The 17,516-nt window shown below is 56.2% G+C and overlaps 2 protein-coding genes across 3 annotated transcripts; one reads left to right on the plus strand and one right to left on the minus strand.

Annotated features, from left to right (window-relative positions):
• The first annotated feature begins 526 nt into the window (after window positions 1–526).
• GNMT (glycine N-methyltransferase) lies at window positions 527–3,799 on the plus strand. The gene is made up of 6 exons (XM_008153295.3): window positions 527–823; window positions 1,851–1,978; window positions 2,666–2,782; window positions 2,995–3,137; window positions 3,232–3,353; window positions 3,443–3,799. Exons 1-6 carry the CDS (start codon window positions 579–581, stop codon window positions 3,612–3,614), a joined length of 927 nt encoding a protein of 308 aa, XP_008151517.2. The 5' UTR covers window positions 527–578; the 3' UTR covers window positions 3,615–3,799.
• A 115-nt stretch (window positions 3,800–3,914) lies between these two features.
• PEX6 (peroxisomal biogenesis factor 6) lies at window positions 3,915–15,878 on the minus strand. 2 transcript variants are annotated; one of them, XM_054722263.1, is made up of 17 exons: window positions 14,921–15,878; window positions 12,986–13,149; window positions 12,425–12,508; window positions 8,894–8,996; window positions 8,676–8,809; window positions 7,972–8,083; window positions 7,447–7,655; window positions 6,821–7,016; window positions 6,562–6,638; window positions 6,279–6,411; window positions 5,993–6,198; window positions 5,842–5,903; window positions 5,490–5,598; window positions 5,084–5,200; window positions 4,881–4,958; window positions 4,595–4,734; window positions 3,915–4,370 (listed from the first exon to the last, which is right to left on the minus strand). In XM_054722263.1, exons 1-17 carry the CDS (start codon window positions 15,806–15,808, stop codon window positions 4,234–4,236), a joined length of 2,949 nt encoding a protein of 982 aa, XP_054578238.1. In that variant the 5' UTR covers window positions 15,809–15,878; the 3' UTR covers window positions 3,915–4,233. The 2 variants fall into 2 exon arrangements, with proteins under 2 accessions (XP_054578238.1, XP_054578239.1); XM_054722264.1 differs by lacking the exon at window positions 12,425–12,508.
• Between the last annotated feature and the right edge of the window lie 1,638 nt (window positions 15,879–17,516).

Raw genomic sequence — 17,516 nt, forward strand, 5'->3', positions numbered from 1 at the left:
CTGGCTGCATCACCTACAGGACAGAGGAGCCCCTGCCTCCAGGTGGGCGGACTGATCCCTTGACTCAGAACTGCTCCTGGACGTGGGGGGCCAGACCAGCTTTCTCCGCAGAGACGCCCCATTCCTTCCTTCCAGGCCTCCGTGGCGGCCACTCCTTTGGATATGCTAATGCCGTCATTCACAAAGGATGGTCCAGTCCTGGGCGCTGAGCTCCGTGTGGACCCGCCTGAAGCTCAGAGGACCAGCGTGGGCACCGGCTGGCGCTGAAGAAAAGTCTTTCCTTTCTTTCCGGTTTGGGGTGGGGGTGAAGTGGGCACCCTCACTGCGCCCCCCCCCCCCCTCTCCTGGCCCCTCCCGGTCCTCCTGCCAGCGGGGCACGGGGCTAGGAGAGTCCTTTCCCGCCCAGAGGGATTGCCCAGAGGCCTGGATCCCCAGCGGGCGAGAAGGGTGCGCCCAGGATTTTGAGGGAGGGCCCTCCCCGCGGGTGCTGGGCCGGGACCCAGCAGGGGCGTGTCCCCACGCTCACCTGCCATTGGGCAGGTGGGACCGCCGGGCCTCCCGCACAGGCCGGACTATAAATGCGGGGCCGGGTGCCGCAGAGCCAGGTGCGTCGCAGGATGGTGGACAGCGTGTACCGGACCCGCTCCCTGGGGGTGGCGGCGGAAGGGCTCCCGGACCAGTACGCAGATGGAGAGGCGGCGCGCGTGTGGCAGCTCTACATCGGGGACACCCGCAGCCGCACGGCCGAGTACAAGGCCTGGCTGCTCGGGCTGCTGCGCCAGCACGGCTGCCAGCGGGTGCTCGACGTGGCCTGCGGCACCGGGTGAGCCTGGCGGGGACGGGGTCCGGGGAACCGGGGCGCCGCACCGCACGACCTGGCCTGGCACCGCGGGGCAGCTTCCGCCGCCTGGGCCGGGCGCCGCGTCTGTCCCGCCGGCCAACAGGCGGGCCCAGCGCACGGGCGAGGCCGGCGGGGTGAGGGCGCCGAGGCCAGACCGAGAGTGAGGGTGGGCACAGCTGGTGGGGAAGGCTGCGCGCCCCGGCAGCGCCAGGGCTGGGCTCTGGGCCGGAGCGATCGGATCCTGCTCCCGCGTTACTCCTCGGGTGATGGCAATTGTTGACAATTAACATTTGCTCAGCATTTGCCTGTGCCAAGAGCTTTTGAAACATGTTTTGAAAATCCTCACAAAACCCGAGGAGGTAAGGACGCAGTGGAATCCCACTTACAGCGATGGAAACTCGGCCTCGGAGAGGGGAAGATCCCCATCTGGCGGAGAGGAGAACAGACCAGGTCGGCCAGACTCTGCCCGTGCTCTACACGACCTGCATGCAGTGTTCTGTGCACGCGTTTCTTAGCTTCCAGGAGCCTGTTTGCCCCGGCTCTCAGATGGGGCACCTCCTTTTCTGTTTGTTTTTTCAATCCTCCCCCTCGAGGATACATAGATTTTAGAGAATGGAAGAGAGAGGGAAAGAGAGAGAGAAATATCGATGTGAGAGAAACACATCGATTGGTTGCCTCCTGTACAGCCGGGGCTGGGGTGGAGCCTGCAATCCAGGTACGTGCCCTTGACCGGAATCAAAGGCCAATGCTCTACCCACTGAGCCAACCCACTGAGCTAGGGTGGATTGCTATGAGTTTTAATGCACATTTGTAGAATATCTGACTCTGAATAGGTGCTAAAAACCAAAACACAGTGTTGCTGCCTGGTGGTAATAGATTCTCCAGGTCATTTGAGGTCAGCGGAGAGGGCCTAGGGAGAGGAAGTGGAGGAATGGAGTGCCAGGGGCCTCCTCGCCTCCCCAGGCCCCCTGATTGCCCCTCTCTGCCTCTCACCCCCCGTCCTACCCAGGGTGGACTCCATCATGCTGGTGGAAGAGGGCTTCAGCGTGACCAGTGTGGACGCCAGTGACAAGATGCTGAAATATGCGCTTAAAGAGCGCTGGAACCGACGCCATGAGCCCGCCTTCGACAAGTGGGGTATGCGATGCGGTCCAGTCAGGCAGGCCCTCCCAGCCCAACACCCAGGACACTGCTCTCTCTGCCCTGGGCTCCTGGGTGGGGTGTTTTGTTTTCTTAAAGGACACAGCACAATTACTGTCATTTCCCTTAAAAGGGAGGCTTAGGTGCCAGAATGGGATAATGTGATATCAGGTATGAGGAGCCAGTTTTAATTACATCATATATATATATATATATATATATATATATATATATATATATATTTGGTTTCAGAGAGGGAGAGGGCAAGATTGAAACATCAATGATGAGAATCATTGATCGGCTACCTCCTGCACATCCCCTACTGGGGATCGAGCCCGCAACCCAGGCCTATGCCCTGACAGGGAATTGAACCGTGACATCCTGGTTCACAGCTGGATACCAATCACTGAGCCACGCCAGCCGGGCTTAATTATATTTATAATGTCTTTCCCTCCCCCCAAATAAAAGCCCATAAGCACAGAGCCCTCCTTTTGAACCATGGCTTCCTTCTCTCTCGACCCCTCTTCCCCTTCACCCTCCATGTCCATAATGATCCCCTCCCTCTAACTCGATGTGGAGTCCCTGTGTCTCTCTTGAGGGGAAACTGAGGCAGAGCTGCACTTGGTGGAGATGGGTACTGGTGGTACCAGGGTGCCCGCCTGATCTCCCCTTCCCGGCCCCCAGTCATTGAGGAAGCCAACTGGATGACTCTGGACAAAGATGTGCCCCAGCCACCAGAGGGCGGCTTCGATGCTGTCATCTGCCTTGGAAACAGTTTTGCTCACTTGCCAGACTGCAAAGGTGAGAGAGGGTGTGGCCTTGGCATGGCCCCTGCTTTGAGCTATACCCCCTTTCCACAGAGCCCTGGGCACCTGCTCTCCCGCCAGAGCAGACTATGCTTTTTGCCCCTCTCTGCCTTGGCACTGGCATCCTTGGGTAGTAGAAAGATGGAGGGGAGACTGGTGCTGGGGGCCCTAAGTAGACACAGCCTCTCGCCCCTGCCGGGAGCTCAGGGGACCAGAGTGAGCACCGTCTGGCACTGAAGAACATTGCGAACATGGTGCGGCCAGGGGGCTTGCTGGTCATCGATCATCGTAACTACGACCACATCCTCAGCACAGGCTGTGCACCCCCAGGAAAGAACATCTACTATAAGGTGGGCCCCTGAGGGAGGGCCCAGAGTGGGAGGTGTGATCCTGGGGTCCAGGCCCCACAGCGGTTGCAGAGACTAATGCAGCCGCCACTTACAGAGTGACTTGACCAAGGACATCACGACCTCAGTGCTGACAGTGAACAACAAGGCCCACATGGTGACGCTGGACTACACGGTGCAGGTGCCGGGGGCTGGCCAGGACGGTTCTCTTGGCTTGAGGTATCCACTTAGCTAGGTGGGGGATGAGTTGGGGGGGGGGGCGGTGCTGAGGCCGCCAGTCCTCACGGTTGGTCGTGTCTCTGTTGCAGTAAGTTTCGGCTCTCCTACTACCCTCACTGTCTAACGTCCTTCACCGAGTTGCTCCGAGCCGCCTTTGGGGGCAAGTGCCAGCACAGCATCCTGGGTGACTTCAAGCCTTACAAGCCGGGCCAGGCCTACATTCCCTGCTATTTCATCCATGTGCTCAAGAGGACGGACTGAGCGTGGCCTCAGCTCCCACAGCCCTGTGCCCGGGGCCTTGCCAGGCTCTGTCTGGGGAGCCCCACACCAGCAGCTCCACATGCAGATCCTGGCGGTGTGCGGAGGGGCCAACTGCAGCTGGGGTGCAGGGATCTGGGTTCAGCCGAATGTGAGGGTGAACAATACAGTCTGTGCCTTTTTCAGTTCCTGCATGTCTTGTGTTTCTGTCAGAAGGATCAGGCTCCTGTGGAGCCCACCCTGCCCTCCGCCCCTGGCCTTACTCCTCTGTCTTGCTCTTCCCCACAACCACCACACCACCAGCAGAGGGCAGCATACACTTTATTTTCAGCTACCCACCTGGCCCCCTCAGGGCCCAATTCCCAGAACCCCAGGTCCCCACCCCACTTCCTGAGCAGATGGGCCTTAGTGTTGGGGCTGGCCTGGAAAAATGGGCCGGGGATGCCTCCTGAATCCTCTCAGGCCTCTTCCCCGCTGCACCCAGGGGATCTCCTGGAGGTAGGCAGACTTCAGGTGGGTAACGGCAGCCTGGACAGAGCCCTTTGCTCTCTCAGGTCTGCGGGGATCCCCAGGGAGCTTTAGCCGCTGTGGGTGCGGTAGGGTCCCAGACTGCAGGAGGCCCCTAGCAGGCGGCAAACTTGCGCTGGATGCGCTTGTACCGGAGCAGTTCCTGCTCACTGACGGAGGGCTCCAGGCGGGCGGCGGCCTGCAGCAGGTCCTCCATGGTGAGCAGCAGTGCTGAGCTCCTGGGCTCCAGCCCTAGGGGGACGACATGGGGGAGGGGAGGCCAGGGTTCCCAGCCTGTCGGGGGGAACTCTGGCTCTGTCCAAGCAAGGAGAGCCCTGGGGGGGGGGGGGGAGAGAGGGGGTACCTTCTTGCCCAGAGTCCCTGAAACGCCAAGAGTCCCTCTTCTGAAATCCAGAACAGGGCCTGGTTTTCCCTCTAGCTTTTTGGCTGACCTCTGAGGCAGGCGAGTGGCTCACCTTCCTCCAGGTCCCGAACCCTGCGTTTGAGGGCAGCTGTCATGGCATCAGAACAGAGGGAGTAGAGGTCCGCACCGGTCAGCTGGGGAGGGCAGTGATCCAGCACGGTCACCAAGCTCACGGAGGGCTCCAGCTTGAATCTGTTGTAGGGACACAGGAAAGAAAGTTTTACCCGGCATGCCCTACTCCCTCAAAAGGCACCCCTGACCAGTGTATTCTGCACATTGCACTTATTCCCTAACCAGACCAAGGCCCAAGCCCTCTGGGAGTCTCCATCAGGGCATACTTGCGTGTGATGGCGCTCAGAACACGGAGCTGGGAGGCACGGTCCTCGCTCACCCCCATAAACACCAGCTTGTCAAATCTTTAGGGAGAGAGGTGGGCACACGTGTCAGGGAGCCCAGCATAAGGGTGAATGAAGAAGGCACAGGACGGGGCCAAGGGACAAGCCTGACTGGGTCTGGGGGAGGAGAGGAACAGGATGGGCACCTGCCAGGCCGCAGGAGGGCAGGGTCCAGGAGGTCTGGTCTGTTGGTGGCTCCGATCACAAACACATCCTGAGTGCTATGAAGCCCATCCAGCTCAGCCAGGAGCTGAGACACCACCCTGCAAAGGAGGAGTGAAGGGGAGTCCTGGGCCCACCCTCAGCTCTGCCCTGCCTGCCTGTGGTGCCTCTCCTTGCAGGCCTTCCCCACAGGGCCCCTTGCTGAGTCGGGCCCTGAGTACCCTCCATGCAGGCACCCATTCTCCTCAATGTCCCACACCCAAAGCCACAGCCCCTTTTAGCTTCTGTCTCAGAACCGGAAGGACAGCACTCTGGGCTCTGACGACTGCTGCAACCCATCTCGCATCCCTCCGTCCTGGACCCAGGCTCCATGCTGGCTCAGGCCCCCACCTGTCCATCACACCTCCAGAGTCTCCACTTCGCCCCCGGCTTGGGGCCAAGGAGTCCAGTTCATCAAAGAAGATAATGCAGGGAGCCGCAGCCCGGGCCCTGGCAAACACTGAGGAGAGAGGGGCCCACAGGAGGGGAAGCTCAGGGGGGCTTTAAAGGCAAGATAGGAGGGAAGAAAACCCAGGCTTGGTAATTCATTACTAGCTCCAGGAAAGAGGCCCCACTGGCAGAACCGGGACTTGTGGAAAGGAAGACTAGGAATGCCCATGAGCAGCCTGAGGGTCGGGGGGTGGGGGTGGGGCACAGGGGCCATCGATTTCAGAAGGACTGGAAGCCCTGTCCACTCACTCACCTTCCCGTACATTCTCCTCACTTTGGCCCACGTACATGTTGATGAGCTCTGGCCCCTTCACGCTGAGGGAGAGGATGTGGGGGTAACACTCGTTAGACACCCAAACACGATCGGCTCAATCCACCCAGCATCTCTCCAGGCCCCTCGTCACCTGAGGAAGGTAAGGCTGCACTCAGTGGCCACTGCCTTGGCCAGGAGGGTCTTGCCAGTGCCAGGAGGCCCATGGAGCAGGAGGCCTGAGCGCCTCAGGCCCAGGCTCAGCAGCTCAGGGTGCTCTAGAGGGAGCTGGATGGTCTCCAGGATCTCCTTCTTCACCTCCTGCAGCCCGCCCACATCGTGCCAGGACACCGAGGGGATCTAGGGGATGGAAAGAGCCCAGTGGGGATATGCCGGAGGACGGAGCTCCGGTCCCACCTCCAAGGGCCTAGAGTCTCTACCTTAGGGGCGCCGATGGCCTGGGAGTGAGCTGACTGCAGCTGCTCCAGGGCCTGCCCGAAGTCCTCCGCCAGGAGCGGAAAGCCAGCAGCACACAGCTCCCGCTCATCCTCCTCACTCAAGGCGCCGGCCAAACTGCCAAGAGAAACCCAGGGAGGTGTCTGAAGGACCTGACCTGGAGGCCTCCCCCCATCAGGGTCCTGTTCCCTCCTCCCTTCCTTACCAGCTCCCACCCACCCATATTTCCTCTTGTCACCTTTGCCCTTTTATACCCAGTTTTCTTACCCAGAGTTCCTGATCCTGGTGCAAGCTGCCCGGCTGCTGTGAGTCAAAAGGGCATAGAGATCTCCTACCACAAAGCCCTGGGAACCACAGGAAAGGACGCATGAGCAGGGCACAGAAGGCAGGAACCTTGGGTGGCTGGTCCTCCAGCCGGAGCTGAGGCCCAATGTTGGTGCCTCGGGGTTTTCTACCCTCGCTTGCAGGGCAGCAGGTCTGAGCTCCTATGACAAAGAACGTGGGAGGACCCTGCCTTGGTACTCACTGCACACCGCCGAGCCAGCTGTGCTAGGTCCACCTCTTGGCCCAGGGGCAGCCGGGCAGTGAGGGCCTGCAGGATGCTGAGCCGCTGCCCCTCTGACAGCACAGGCACCTCCAGCTCATGCGGAAATGCTGTCTGCACGTCGGCAGGCAGGTCCTGGGCCCGGCTTGTGGTGGCTACAACCATCAGTGGAGGGCAGCTGCGGACAGGGAGCGGGAACAGGGAGTGGGGACTGGGAGTGGGGACTGGGGGAGAACTCTGCTGGCAGCTGAGCACTGCCTTGTCCTGAGGCAGGTGCAGGAGGGCGGGAGGTTGCTGGGTGCTGAGATAAGGAGATGAGCACCCCAAGGCTTCCTGGATGGGCTCCATGGGAATACCTCGAGGGGGACCTGTGCCCCCCTCACACAGGGAGCTCACTGAGGGTAGACGCTATGCTTTTTCTTCAACCTAGTGCTCCCCAAGAAAAACTAGGGACCACATCCTTCTCCCTCTGGGTACCCCTAAGCTCCTCAGGGCTGTCGGGAGGGCAGCCAAACTGGCAGTGGACACTGGAGAAGCCATGGAACGGGGGAAGGCTAGAGGATGAAAGGCTGAAGAGAGGGACGAGGGCTGGGCCCAGCTCTGTATACCTGGTGAGGGGGTCCTCATCATGGAGGAGGCGACGCAGCGTGGCCACCACACGGGCGTCCTCACCTAGCCCATCACGATCCCGGCCCAGAAGGTCCAAGGCTGTCAGCAACAGAACCACAGGCCGGCAGCGCCGGGCCCGGGAGAAGGTGGCCTGCAGCTTTGTCTCCACAGCCCCGCTGCTGTCTGCACAGAGGCTGGAGCAGGGCACCTGGGGAGGGGTCCCGATGGGCCTGTGAGCAAGGGCCAGGTGGGACTGACTGGGGCAGGAGTCAGAAGGTGCAGGCCACCTCTCTTTTAAGGGCAGGGATGGGGAAAAGAAGGTACTGCTGGCCAGTCCTGCCTCTTCTTTACCCTACCCTCATTCCCTGGACTGTCCATCAAAATCTTAAAACCCCCTCCTTGAAAGCATCTGGGCTGAGGAGTTAGAGCCAGGCTAGTAGCCAGAAGGGAGAGGGGAGAGGGAGAAGGGAGTATCTGGGCTGGGCAGGGGAAGCACTTGGGTTCTACTCTCCAGGTACCCTCACCTTCAGCAAGTGGAGCCCGAGGCGGCTGCAGGCAGCAGCCACTGCTGTGGTCTTCCCACTGCCCGGGGGGCCCCGTAGAAGGACGCTGCCAGTTCCTGTCAGCAGGGCACCCCTGCAACCAGAGGACAGACACATCTCTTCCACTCTGCCCCAAATTCAGAGTCCCCGGTAACACAAGAGCCTTGGATCTAGAGAGCATACACCATTTCTCTCTCCTTGAAGCACCCCCGTCCCTGGGCTGTCCCCACACCCTGAGGCCATGTTTCCCACGCCACCTATGGTGCTCTGGCCGGGGCGTGGAGCGTAGGCAGCAGCCAGGACTGATTCCCGTCGTCACCCCTGCTCCTTCCATAAAGCCCTGTGTGTCTGGTCTGGACTGGACTGGTATCAGGGAAGGGTCTGTGTGTACACTTGGGTCAGTGGTCTGGAGAGCTGTGTCCTTCCAGGTCAGGGTGGTTGGTGAGGACCGGCATGGCTAGTGGGCTCCCCGAGGGGAAGGGTCGTCAGAGACAGCTGTCCCTGGTGGAGATTATTCCTCCACTGCCAGCCTTGGAGGATGGATGTTATCCCAGGAAAGGAGCCTGGGCAGACTGGTGTGAGGGCGGTCCAGCCGACAGCACGTCCACCAGGGCATGGGGACTACTTGTCTGGCCTGCTCCCCTCCGGGGATGTGGCGACCCCGAAGCTGCTGCAGCCTCACTCACCCTGGCTGGAGGCGAGGTTTCAGGGCAGCACACAGCTCGGTCACCAAGGCCTCCAGGCCCGGAGGAGATAAGCTGCTCCAGAGACTGGATTCTCCCGAAGGGACCCTTGGAACAGGGCTCAGGGTGGAACCCACCTGTGAAAGGTGTGAGGAACCTTTAGTTTTTAGAAGTTGTTTCTGCTCCTTTCCTCAGGTCTACTGCTACCCCCAGGGCCTCACCAAGTACAAGGAGGTATGGGTGGTGTCGGCCAAGTAGGCGCGGGTTGGCGCATCTGGAGCTTCCCCAACTGTTCTCTTCACTTTGAAGAACATCTCCTGCCACCTGCAGGAAAGAGGCCCCGTGAGTCCCAGACCCAGACCCACAAAGCCCCTCCCCAAGGACAAGGTGGCTGTCAATCACAGGGGTCCACTGCAGGGACAAACTCAAGAGCAGCACAAATAAATGTCCCAGACCCGGCAGGGACCGGGGTGGGGAGAACTGGGGCAAGGAAAAGTAGATGGTCTTTCTTCTTCTTCTTTTTTTTTTTTTTGCTAATCCTCACCCAAGGATATTCTATTTTTTTAAATATATATTTTATTGGTTTTTTTACAGAGAGGAAGAGGAGAGGGATAGAGAGTTAGAAACATCGATGAGAGAGAAACATCGATCAGCTGCTTCCTGCACACCTCCCTACTGGGGATGTGCCCGCAACCAAGGTACATGTCCTTGAACGGAATCGAACCTGGGACCCTTCAGTCTGCAGGCCGATGCTCTATCCACTGAGCCAAACCAGTTAGGGCCCAAGGATATTCTTTTTCCACTGATTTTTAGAGAGATTGGAAGGGAGGGGGAGAGACACAGAGAGAGAAACATCGATGTGAGAGACACAATGACCAGAACTGAACACATGACCCTTCAGTCCAAGGGCCGACGCTCTAACCACTGAGAAAAACCGGCCGGGGCTTCTTATTTTTGTTTTTGAAAATTTTTTTTGTTAATCCTCACCCGAGGATATTTTTTCCATTGGTTTTTAGAGAGAGTGAAAGGGAGGAAGGGATAAAGAAATAGAGATAGCCGAAACCGGTTTGGCTCAGTGGATAGAGCGTCGGTCTGCGGACTCAAGGGTCCCGGGTTCGATTCCAGTCAAGGGCATGTACCTTGGTTGCGGGCACATCCCCCAGTAGGGAGTGTGCAGGAGGCAGCTGGTCGATGTTTCTCTCTCATCGATGTTTCTAGCTCTCTATCCCTCTCCTTTCCATAAAATATATGGAAAAAAAAAAAAAGAAATAGAGATAGATGTGAGCGAGATACATGGACTGGTTGCCTCCGGCACACGCCCTGACTGGGAATTGAACCCAAGACCCTTTGGCGTGTGGGCTGATGCTCTAACCACTGAGATACCAGCCAGGGCATAAAAATCAACATTTCTCACATGTATGAACCCATTCAGCAGATTAGTGGTTGCCAGGCGCTGAAAAAAGGAGGGACTAGGGAGTGACTGCTAATGAGTCTGGAATTAGGTTGCACAACCTTGTGAATATACCAAAAACCACTGAGATGTACATTCCAAAAGCATGAATTTGATGGTATATGAATTATATCTCAATTTAAAAGTTAACATTTTCCCTTCCTTTGGAAAAAAATGAAGACTGCCCAGGCCCCAGCTTCACTTGATTCTGTTCCAATAGGTCTGGGGTGGGGCTCTGGCCTCTGTATTTTTCAAAAGCTCCGCAGCCATACACAGGGCTATGCAGGCACTGGCCAGTGTCATAGAGAATTAGGGTTACCCAACCTGCTGCTGCTGCGGCAGGGAGCTGTTACCGGCCCAGTTTCTCAGATGAAGAAATGATGAACTTGTCCTCTTTAATCCTCAGGCAGCAAGGCAATGGCAGAGCCAGTCCATAACCTTGGCCTCACTGAGGTCCAATCAACCTGCAAATTCCTTTGCTCACAATGACCTACAGTCACAAAGCTGCCCCTCTGGGAGCAAAAGGGGAGTGGTGGGAATGCCTCCAGGTGGCAGGGGGAAGCACATCGCGCTAGTATTATGAAATTCTTGTAACTATTACGGCAGGCAGAGATCATGCTAAAAACTAGGACATAAGGAAAACTGTCTTCCTGTTAATCATTCATTACGAACAAACAATGGATGGGTCTACAACCTAGGATCTCAATCAAGCCCAGCCTCGTGCGTCAGGGTACATATGGCCAGCGCTGGGACCCAAGGAGGCACAGCTCCAGTGGAGGGTTAGGGGGAGACTCCTCTTTTCCGTGGAGGGCAGCTGGACCACTTCGCCGAGTACAAGGGTCAGAACTTTGGAACATATCTGGACTCTGCTGGGGAACACTGGGTTGTGTTCCCGGGAGCCAGATGGGAGACAGGGGAGCCTGGCTCCCGTCAGCCTGGTTAGGGAAGTGGAACGCAGGGTAGAACCTGGAGAGGTTACACTATCACAGGAGACTCCCTGCAGGGCTTCCCTTACCAGGCTCAGGGGACAGGGCTAAAGCACTCATCCTCACCTGTCTTTGTAGACAACTGTCCTTCCAACCCTGCTTTCCAGGACCTGCTCAGGGGGAAGGAGTATGTGCTCAGCACCCAGAGGGAGACAGCTCTCTGGAGGGTTAGGATGGCAGACGTCCAGGAATAGGATTGGCTTGCTGGTCTGTCTCAGGAGGGCCTAATGCCTGTGTCCCTTTGACAGTGAGAAGGGTAGACATACTGAAGTTCTCCTACAGAACGCTAGCTCATAGGCATGGGAGGATGGAAGACAGAAGTGGGAAGTGACTGGTACCTGCCAGCCTGGCACTTTCCCCCAGGTCCCAGGTGTAGATTTGATCTGGGAAAGCTCAAAGAGGTGCCATGTGTTACACGGGGCACTACCACAGCCCTGGATGTTGGTCAAGAATAAATCAGGCACTCCAGGCAAGGCATCTCTCTCTGGGCAGAAAACCCAGGCTGGCTGGGCCTGAGACTTTGGTCCTGATGATGCTTAAACCCAAGACCCCGCAAGCTGGTCCCACCACCTCTCTGAGCTTTGCCTGAAAGTTGGGTTTGTGCATCTGCCAGTTGTGTTCTCCTAGTAAGTCGCCACTGGAAATCAGTCCTGAATAGAGGGTCTGACTGGGGTACAGGCACTACACGTTCTTCCCCCTTCATATAAGGCCAAAGCAGTCTCTGAATTCCTTTCCTCACCATTTTACAAGGAGCCTCTGTGGTCAAGAGTCAACAGGAGAAAGGTTGGACTCTTCCTGTTTCAAGGTTCTTGGCTCATTTATGCTCTTATTTCTCGTTCTCTGTTGAGGATATGGAAAGAGGGGAGGCCTCTCTAGGACAGCAGCAATCCCTTGCTCCCCCTTTCGGGACATAAAACCGAACAGCAGCATGTGCACACTCCATCAATTAGGGTAGAAATCAGAGCCTGGGTCTCCTCGTGCTGAGTATGTGGGAGGTATGGCCCAAACAACATTGTGGTTGAGAATGGAAAACAAGGAATTCCACCTGGGTCTAGGCCATTCCTTTATTTCTCATGCTTTACCTCACCTAGGGCCACCATTCCCTTTGAGGATAAACCACACCCAAAGCTAGCAGGCAGTGACTCTTAATCTTTTTTTTTCCGTTATGTGCCTAATGAGAACCTGAAGAGTGGAAAATGGAGAACAACAAAATGTTCTTATGCACAAAATTATCCCACACCACTTGGGAAGAGGGGGTTGCAAAACTCCTGCACCCAGAGTAGGAACCCCAGCTGTGAGAGGAGGCAGCTGCATACCTGGGCAGTTTCTCTGGCCTTCCTTCCAGGATCTCTACTTGCCCAACTGTTGGCACACAGAGAACATCCCCTTCCTGGACCGCCCTGTAACACAGCAGTGGCCCTGGTCAGCTCACAGTGGGAGTCAAGAGCATGTGCCTGACATATTCCTCCCCCACCCCTCCCCATTCCCACCATCAACATGAAGACTACTTCCTAGGGGTCTACTGCCCACCCAGAGACCCCAAGCAGTTGTCCAGAGAGCAAGTCTGACCTAGAATGGGCAGGAGGAAATGGCGGGGAGGCTGGGAAGGGGAGTCAGGAACCAGGGAGGGGTGACGCAGGATCCTGGCTCTCTTGGGGTTCCTCTCAAATCAAAGTCGTTTAGAATGTCCAGATTCACCTCAAGGTCCAGATTTCTCTTCTCCTGTCTGCCTGACACACCAAGAGGCTTCCAGCCACAATACTGCTTAAAATGTGGCTTTTTAAAACCAGAGGCTCCGTGGTACCTGGATCTAGGTGATGGGACAGGAGAGCAATGGGGGTGAGATGCTATCCTCCTAAAAGGGGCAGCCAGCTAACCTGGGTGTCTGAAAGTGCCGATACAGAACATGGTCATAATTTCCACTCGTGCTGTAGTGGGGAGAGGACACAATTTCGATGTGTAACTCTTTGGCAAACGGAGGCCCAGGCAGCACTGAGCGGCTTCCTTTGTCTTCAGGGGCGCTGGAGCCTTCCAAGTATCTCTATGAGAGAAATAACCATCACCTTATAATCTTCTCCCAGAGTCAGGCTCTGCCCTCTCTCTTAGCAGCCAATATTTCTACTTTCATTCCCATTACCCCAAGGCTTGTGGGACGGGAGGTCTAGGAAGCAGAGCTGAAGACCTGTATCTTCCCTAGAAAACAGAAACCTCTCCTAAGGAGCACAAGAAAAGGTTTCTGACTCTGACTTTTCTGACATTAACTCCAAAAGTTCCCCATAACTCTTCTGTGATACCTTCAAGTTGGGCCAGAGCCACTAAAATCGTAGCCACTTAATTCCCAGTCCTTTGAATGGCACCAGGCAGCCACTGGGCTGGATGTTAAGTGGACATTAGAGCAGGCACTCTGAATTCAGGCGGTGGGGAGAGGATAGGAACTCACTGAAGCTTAACGGGTTGGTTCAGCTGAATGAGCTCCAGTCTGCGTACTCTAGTTTTTCCTCCATTCAGAAGGAAACCCAGTCCTGGCTCCCATTCATGCACACATCTCTTCCTGACACCCCGTGGCCCCAGTTGGCTAGGCCAGCATCATCTAACAGAACTATCCACAGTGATAGAAATGTCCTGTATTTACAGGTGCCTATTGAGTACTTACTTGATATGTGACTAAAACAACTGAAGACCTGAATTTTTAACTTTATTTAGTTTTAATTAAAGTCACAAAGTGGCTAGTGGCTTCCATATTGGACAATTAAACATCCATCTACGTGCTTAATTAAACATTAGACTATATTTGTTCCCCCCCCCAAAAAAAAAAAACAAAAACACAATTATCTTCTTGAAGTAAGATCCTTAAAGGTAGAAACCAAAAACTTCACTTGGATATCTATAATAATAAAAGGGCAATATGCTAACTAGACTGGGAGACCTTCCGGACATCCTTCTGGACAAAGCCATGGTGGCAGGGCCGAGGCAGAGGTAGTTAGGGGCGATCAGGCCAGGAGGGGAGGGCAGTTGGGGGTGATCAGGCTGGCAGGCAGAGTGGTTAGGGGCGATCAGGCAGGTAGGCAGGTGAGCAGTTAGGAGCCAGCGGTCCCAGATTGCGAGTGGGATCCCAGATTGGAGAGGGTGCAGGCCAGGCTGAGGGACAAATTTCGTGCACCGGGCCACCAGTATTTAATAAAATATTACAATTACACACCAGGCACCAAAGATAATAAAGGGCCCTCCCTTTAAGAAATTTACAGTATATAATTGGGGATTAGACAGATGACATGAACATAAAAAGGCAGAATAAAATAAATGCTTAAAAAAAAAGGCACAATGATATATATGTAAGAGGATGTCATGCTAAATTTTTGATGGTGAAATTATGAAAGGCTTTGTGAGGATGGTGGCATCTTTATATGGGCCTTGAAGGAAAGGATGGTAGGACTTTTAACAGATAAAGGGGAGAACAGAAAAAAAAAATGTGAAGCCAAGGATAAGCATGAGCAAAAGCATTGAAGTATCATCCTCCGTACTACCCAGCACAACACGGGTACACTGGCATTTCCACAAACACTTGTTAGAGTGAGCTGATTAATGTCTGACCCTGGTCCTTCTGCACCTCACATTTCACCTGGGTAGAAGGCCTTCCCATGCACCACCGCACTATGGCGGATAAGGATACTTTGACTGTAGAGAAAGGATACATCAGGCTGAGACATTAAGCGGAAAGTCCAAGCCCTAAGTCGTAAAGGGCCTTTACTACTGATTGAAACAAAGAGGGGAGAAGGCGCACAAGCATTCCTGACCTCGGCCCTGTATCCTACCTGGATTCTGAGCTCTCCCACTTCGAGGAGATCACAGCCGAGGTTAAAAGCCAGAGTGGCAGGCACGAGGGCCAGTCCTTCGGCGAGAGGCTTTCCCACCGGCCCGGAGCCGGGCCCCAGCCTTTCCGAGAGGTCCCAGCGAGGCTCCAGCACCTGCACCGTGGCCAAGCGTGGCTGGGAAGCCCTCGATGCCTCGCCGGCCGGGGTCACCCACACCCACTCGCCCTGGAAGAGGCCGAGGCTACGGAGACAACTCCGGCTCACCCCCAGGGAGTCTCCAGTGCCCCCTAGAACTCCCCGGAGTCGCCGGACGGCACCGGAAACCGCGAAGGAGGACACCAAGGGCGGGGGCGGGGGCCGGCTGCAGTCCCCCGTCTCCGGGCCCAGTTTGGAGCGCCCTCGGAGCTCAGTCACAGCCAGCCGCGTCCCTGGGCCCAGCAGCCCTTGCAACGCCGGCCGCGTCTCCAGCACCCGCGGTCCGGGCACGGGCACGGGCAGGGCCTCCCCGCGCCTCACCAGCAGCGGCCCGATTCGCGGTCCGAGCCCGGGCCCCGGCGAAGTGCCGAGCAACGCCCAGCCCAGCGCCGGGGGCCGCCGCACCGGCCGCGCCCGCACCCGCGCCCCGGAGCCCAGGGCCAGGAGCCGCAGCAGCGCGCGGCTCACCAGCAGCTGCGGGGGCCCGGGACCCTGCTCTTCGACCCCCGCGCCCGCTCCCTCCAGCGCCGCCACCAGCAGCGCCGGCCCCGCCGGGCTCTCCCCTGCGGGCCGCAGGGCCAGCACCAGGCCGTGCCCCGCCGCAGGCCACGGGCCCCCGGGCGGCAGCAACACCGCCAACGGGGGTGTCTCGTTCGGGAAAGGCTCCAGGACCCGCAAGACTGCCAGCGCCATGGTGACAGGGACCAAGGGGGCCACGGAAGCAGCGCGCCTCCCGGAGCCGGACAGCCCTTCGGCTCCGCGGCGTGCGCCGTTTCCGCTTCCGTCGGGGGAGGTGCGAGGCAGGTGGGTGGGGCGTGGGGCGCAGCGCGCTTGCTCTGAGGGTGAGCTGCGCCCTGGCTGGATCTGGTTGGTACCTCGATGGCAGTAGCACAATTTGCTGCGGTTGCCTAGTCTTGACGCACGCGTCCTTTGAAACTGTTTCCAGGGATTTGCCTTGCACGCCTGCTAAGGGAGTAACGTCCTCTCAACCACCTTGCCCCGTAGCATGCACTTAATTTCTTGAATCATCAGCGAACGGTCAGCGTGCAGCGGCTGGGAGCTGTGGGTGGAGTGTTTAGGAAGGAGTCCATTTCTCTGTGGAAATCCTAGTTCCCACTGGAAGTGTAGGCACTGAGGTTCGGGGGGTGTGGGAAGGTTGAAGCAGGGAGTGGTAGGATTATTAAACTGTCTCAGGCATGCTTATGGGTATGTAGTGCTTGCTGGCTGAATTACTGCATGTGATTCATGGAGCCCCGCAGAGCTGAGTGCTGCCACACCTGTTCCAACTCATCCTACACAAAACCCACGTTCCAGTGTTTCTTGTCCTGTTTCTTCTACTCCCACCAAACTTGAAGCAAAGACAAAGCAGCTTTGCTTTTTCATCCCTCCAAAACCAGCTGTTCTCCCCCAGCCAATCCTTGCAAACTGGAGATGCATTTCCTGTTTCTAGGGGCATTGGTAGGGGGGGGGGGAATGTTGCAGAGCAGGCAGAAGAGAGTGTGGTTCAAGGCCTCAGTCATGAGCACCAAACCAACAGCTTGCGTCCCACCTGTACTGTTACTTAGATCTCATACTTGTTTCCATCTCCCTGCTCTGTACAAGACACTGGATACTGGTAGGCCACGGTTCCAGTTATTAACAATATATAGGGTTCCCCCCAAATGTATACATACACTTTGAATAATTATAAAGCCAGTGTTAAAATACATTTTCAAAATTGAGCTACAGCTGTTCAAGTGTATATACATTTTGGGGGAACACCCTGTACTGTATATGCACTGAGAATCAGTGGGTCCTTGGTGGTAATCGACTCTTTCTGGACCTTGCATGCTCTCCCAGCTACTGCCCAACTTGCTCCTTTCCTTCGCAGCGAGCATCTCGAGGCAGTCTTCTACTCTGTACATCATGCGTTCCTAAAAATGCTAGAGCTGAATATTAAATTTCTATATAAGGCATTTCCATCCCTAAAGCGATAAGATTTTTGAAAAATGTCTGATTATAGTTTCTGGAGGTACCTCTAGTCCTAAACCTGAAATTGCACAGTCCCACATCTTTAGAACAGCATGCAAGAATGTACTAGGTAGCTGAATTCGCATGGATGAAAATTCCTATTTGGTAATTCTAAACTGTTATGTGCCTCTGTTCCCTGCCTTCCAGAGGACCAAGGACTGGAAGGATGGTGGGGTGGGTCCAAAGAGGATATGCTTGCTTTACACAGTAGCAGGCAAGCTCTAGGCCTTAGGACTGTGGTACTTCTTGAGGCCTCCAGAATGGGTAAATACATCTGGTATCCTGTCTCAGTTGGCACCCACATGGACACAAATATCCATCCATAAATATATGTCCTTTCCTCCCAGGCTTTTCCCTCAGCAAATAATGGCTGGCATACAGTCCAATCTGC

This window comes from Eptesicus fuscus, chromosome 10 (assembly GCF_027574615.1).
Source record: "Eptesicus fuscus isolate TK198812 chromosome 10, DD_ASM_mEF_20220401, whole genome shotgun sequence".
Classification (NCBI taxonomy): Eukaryota; Metazoa; Chordata; class Mammalia; order Chiroptera; family Vespertilionidae; genus Eptesicus; species Eptesicus fuscus.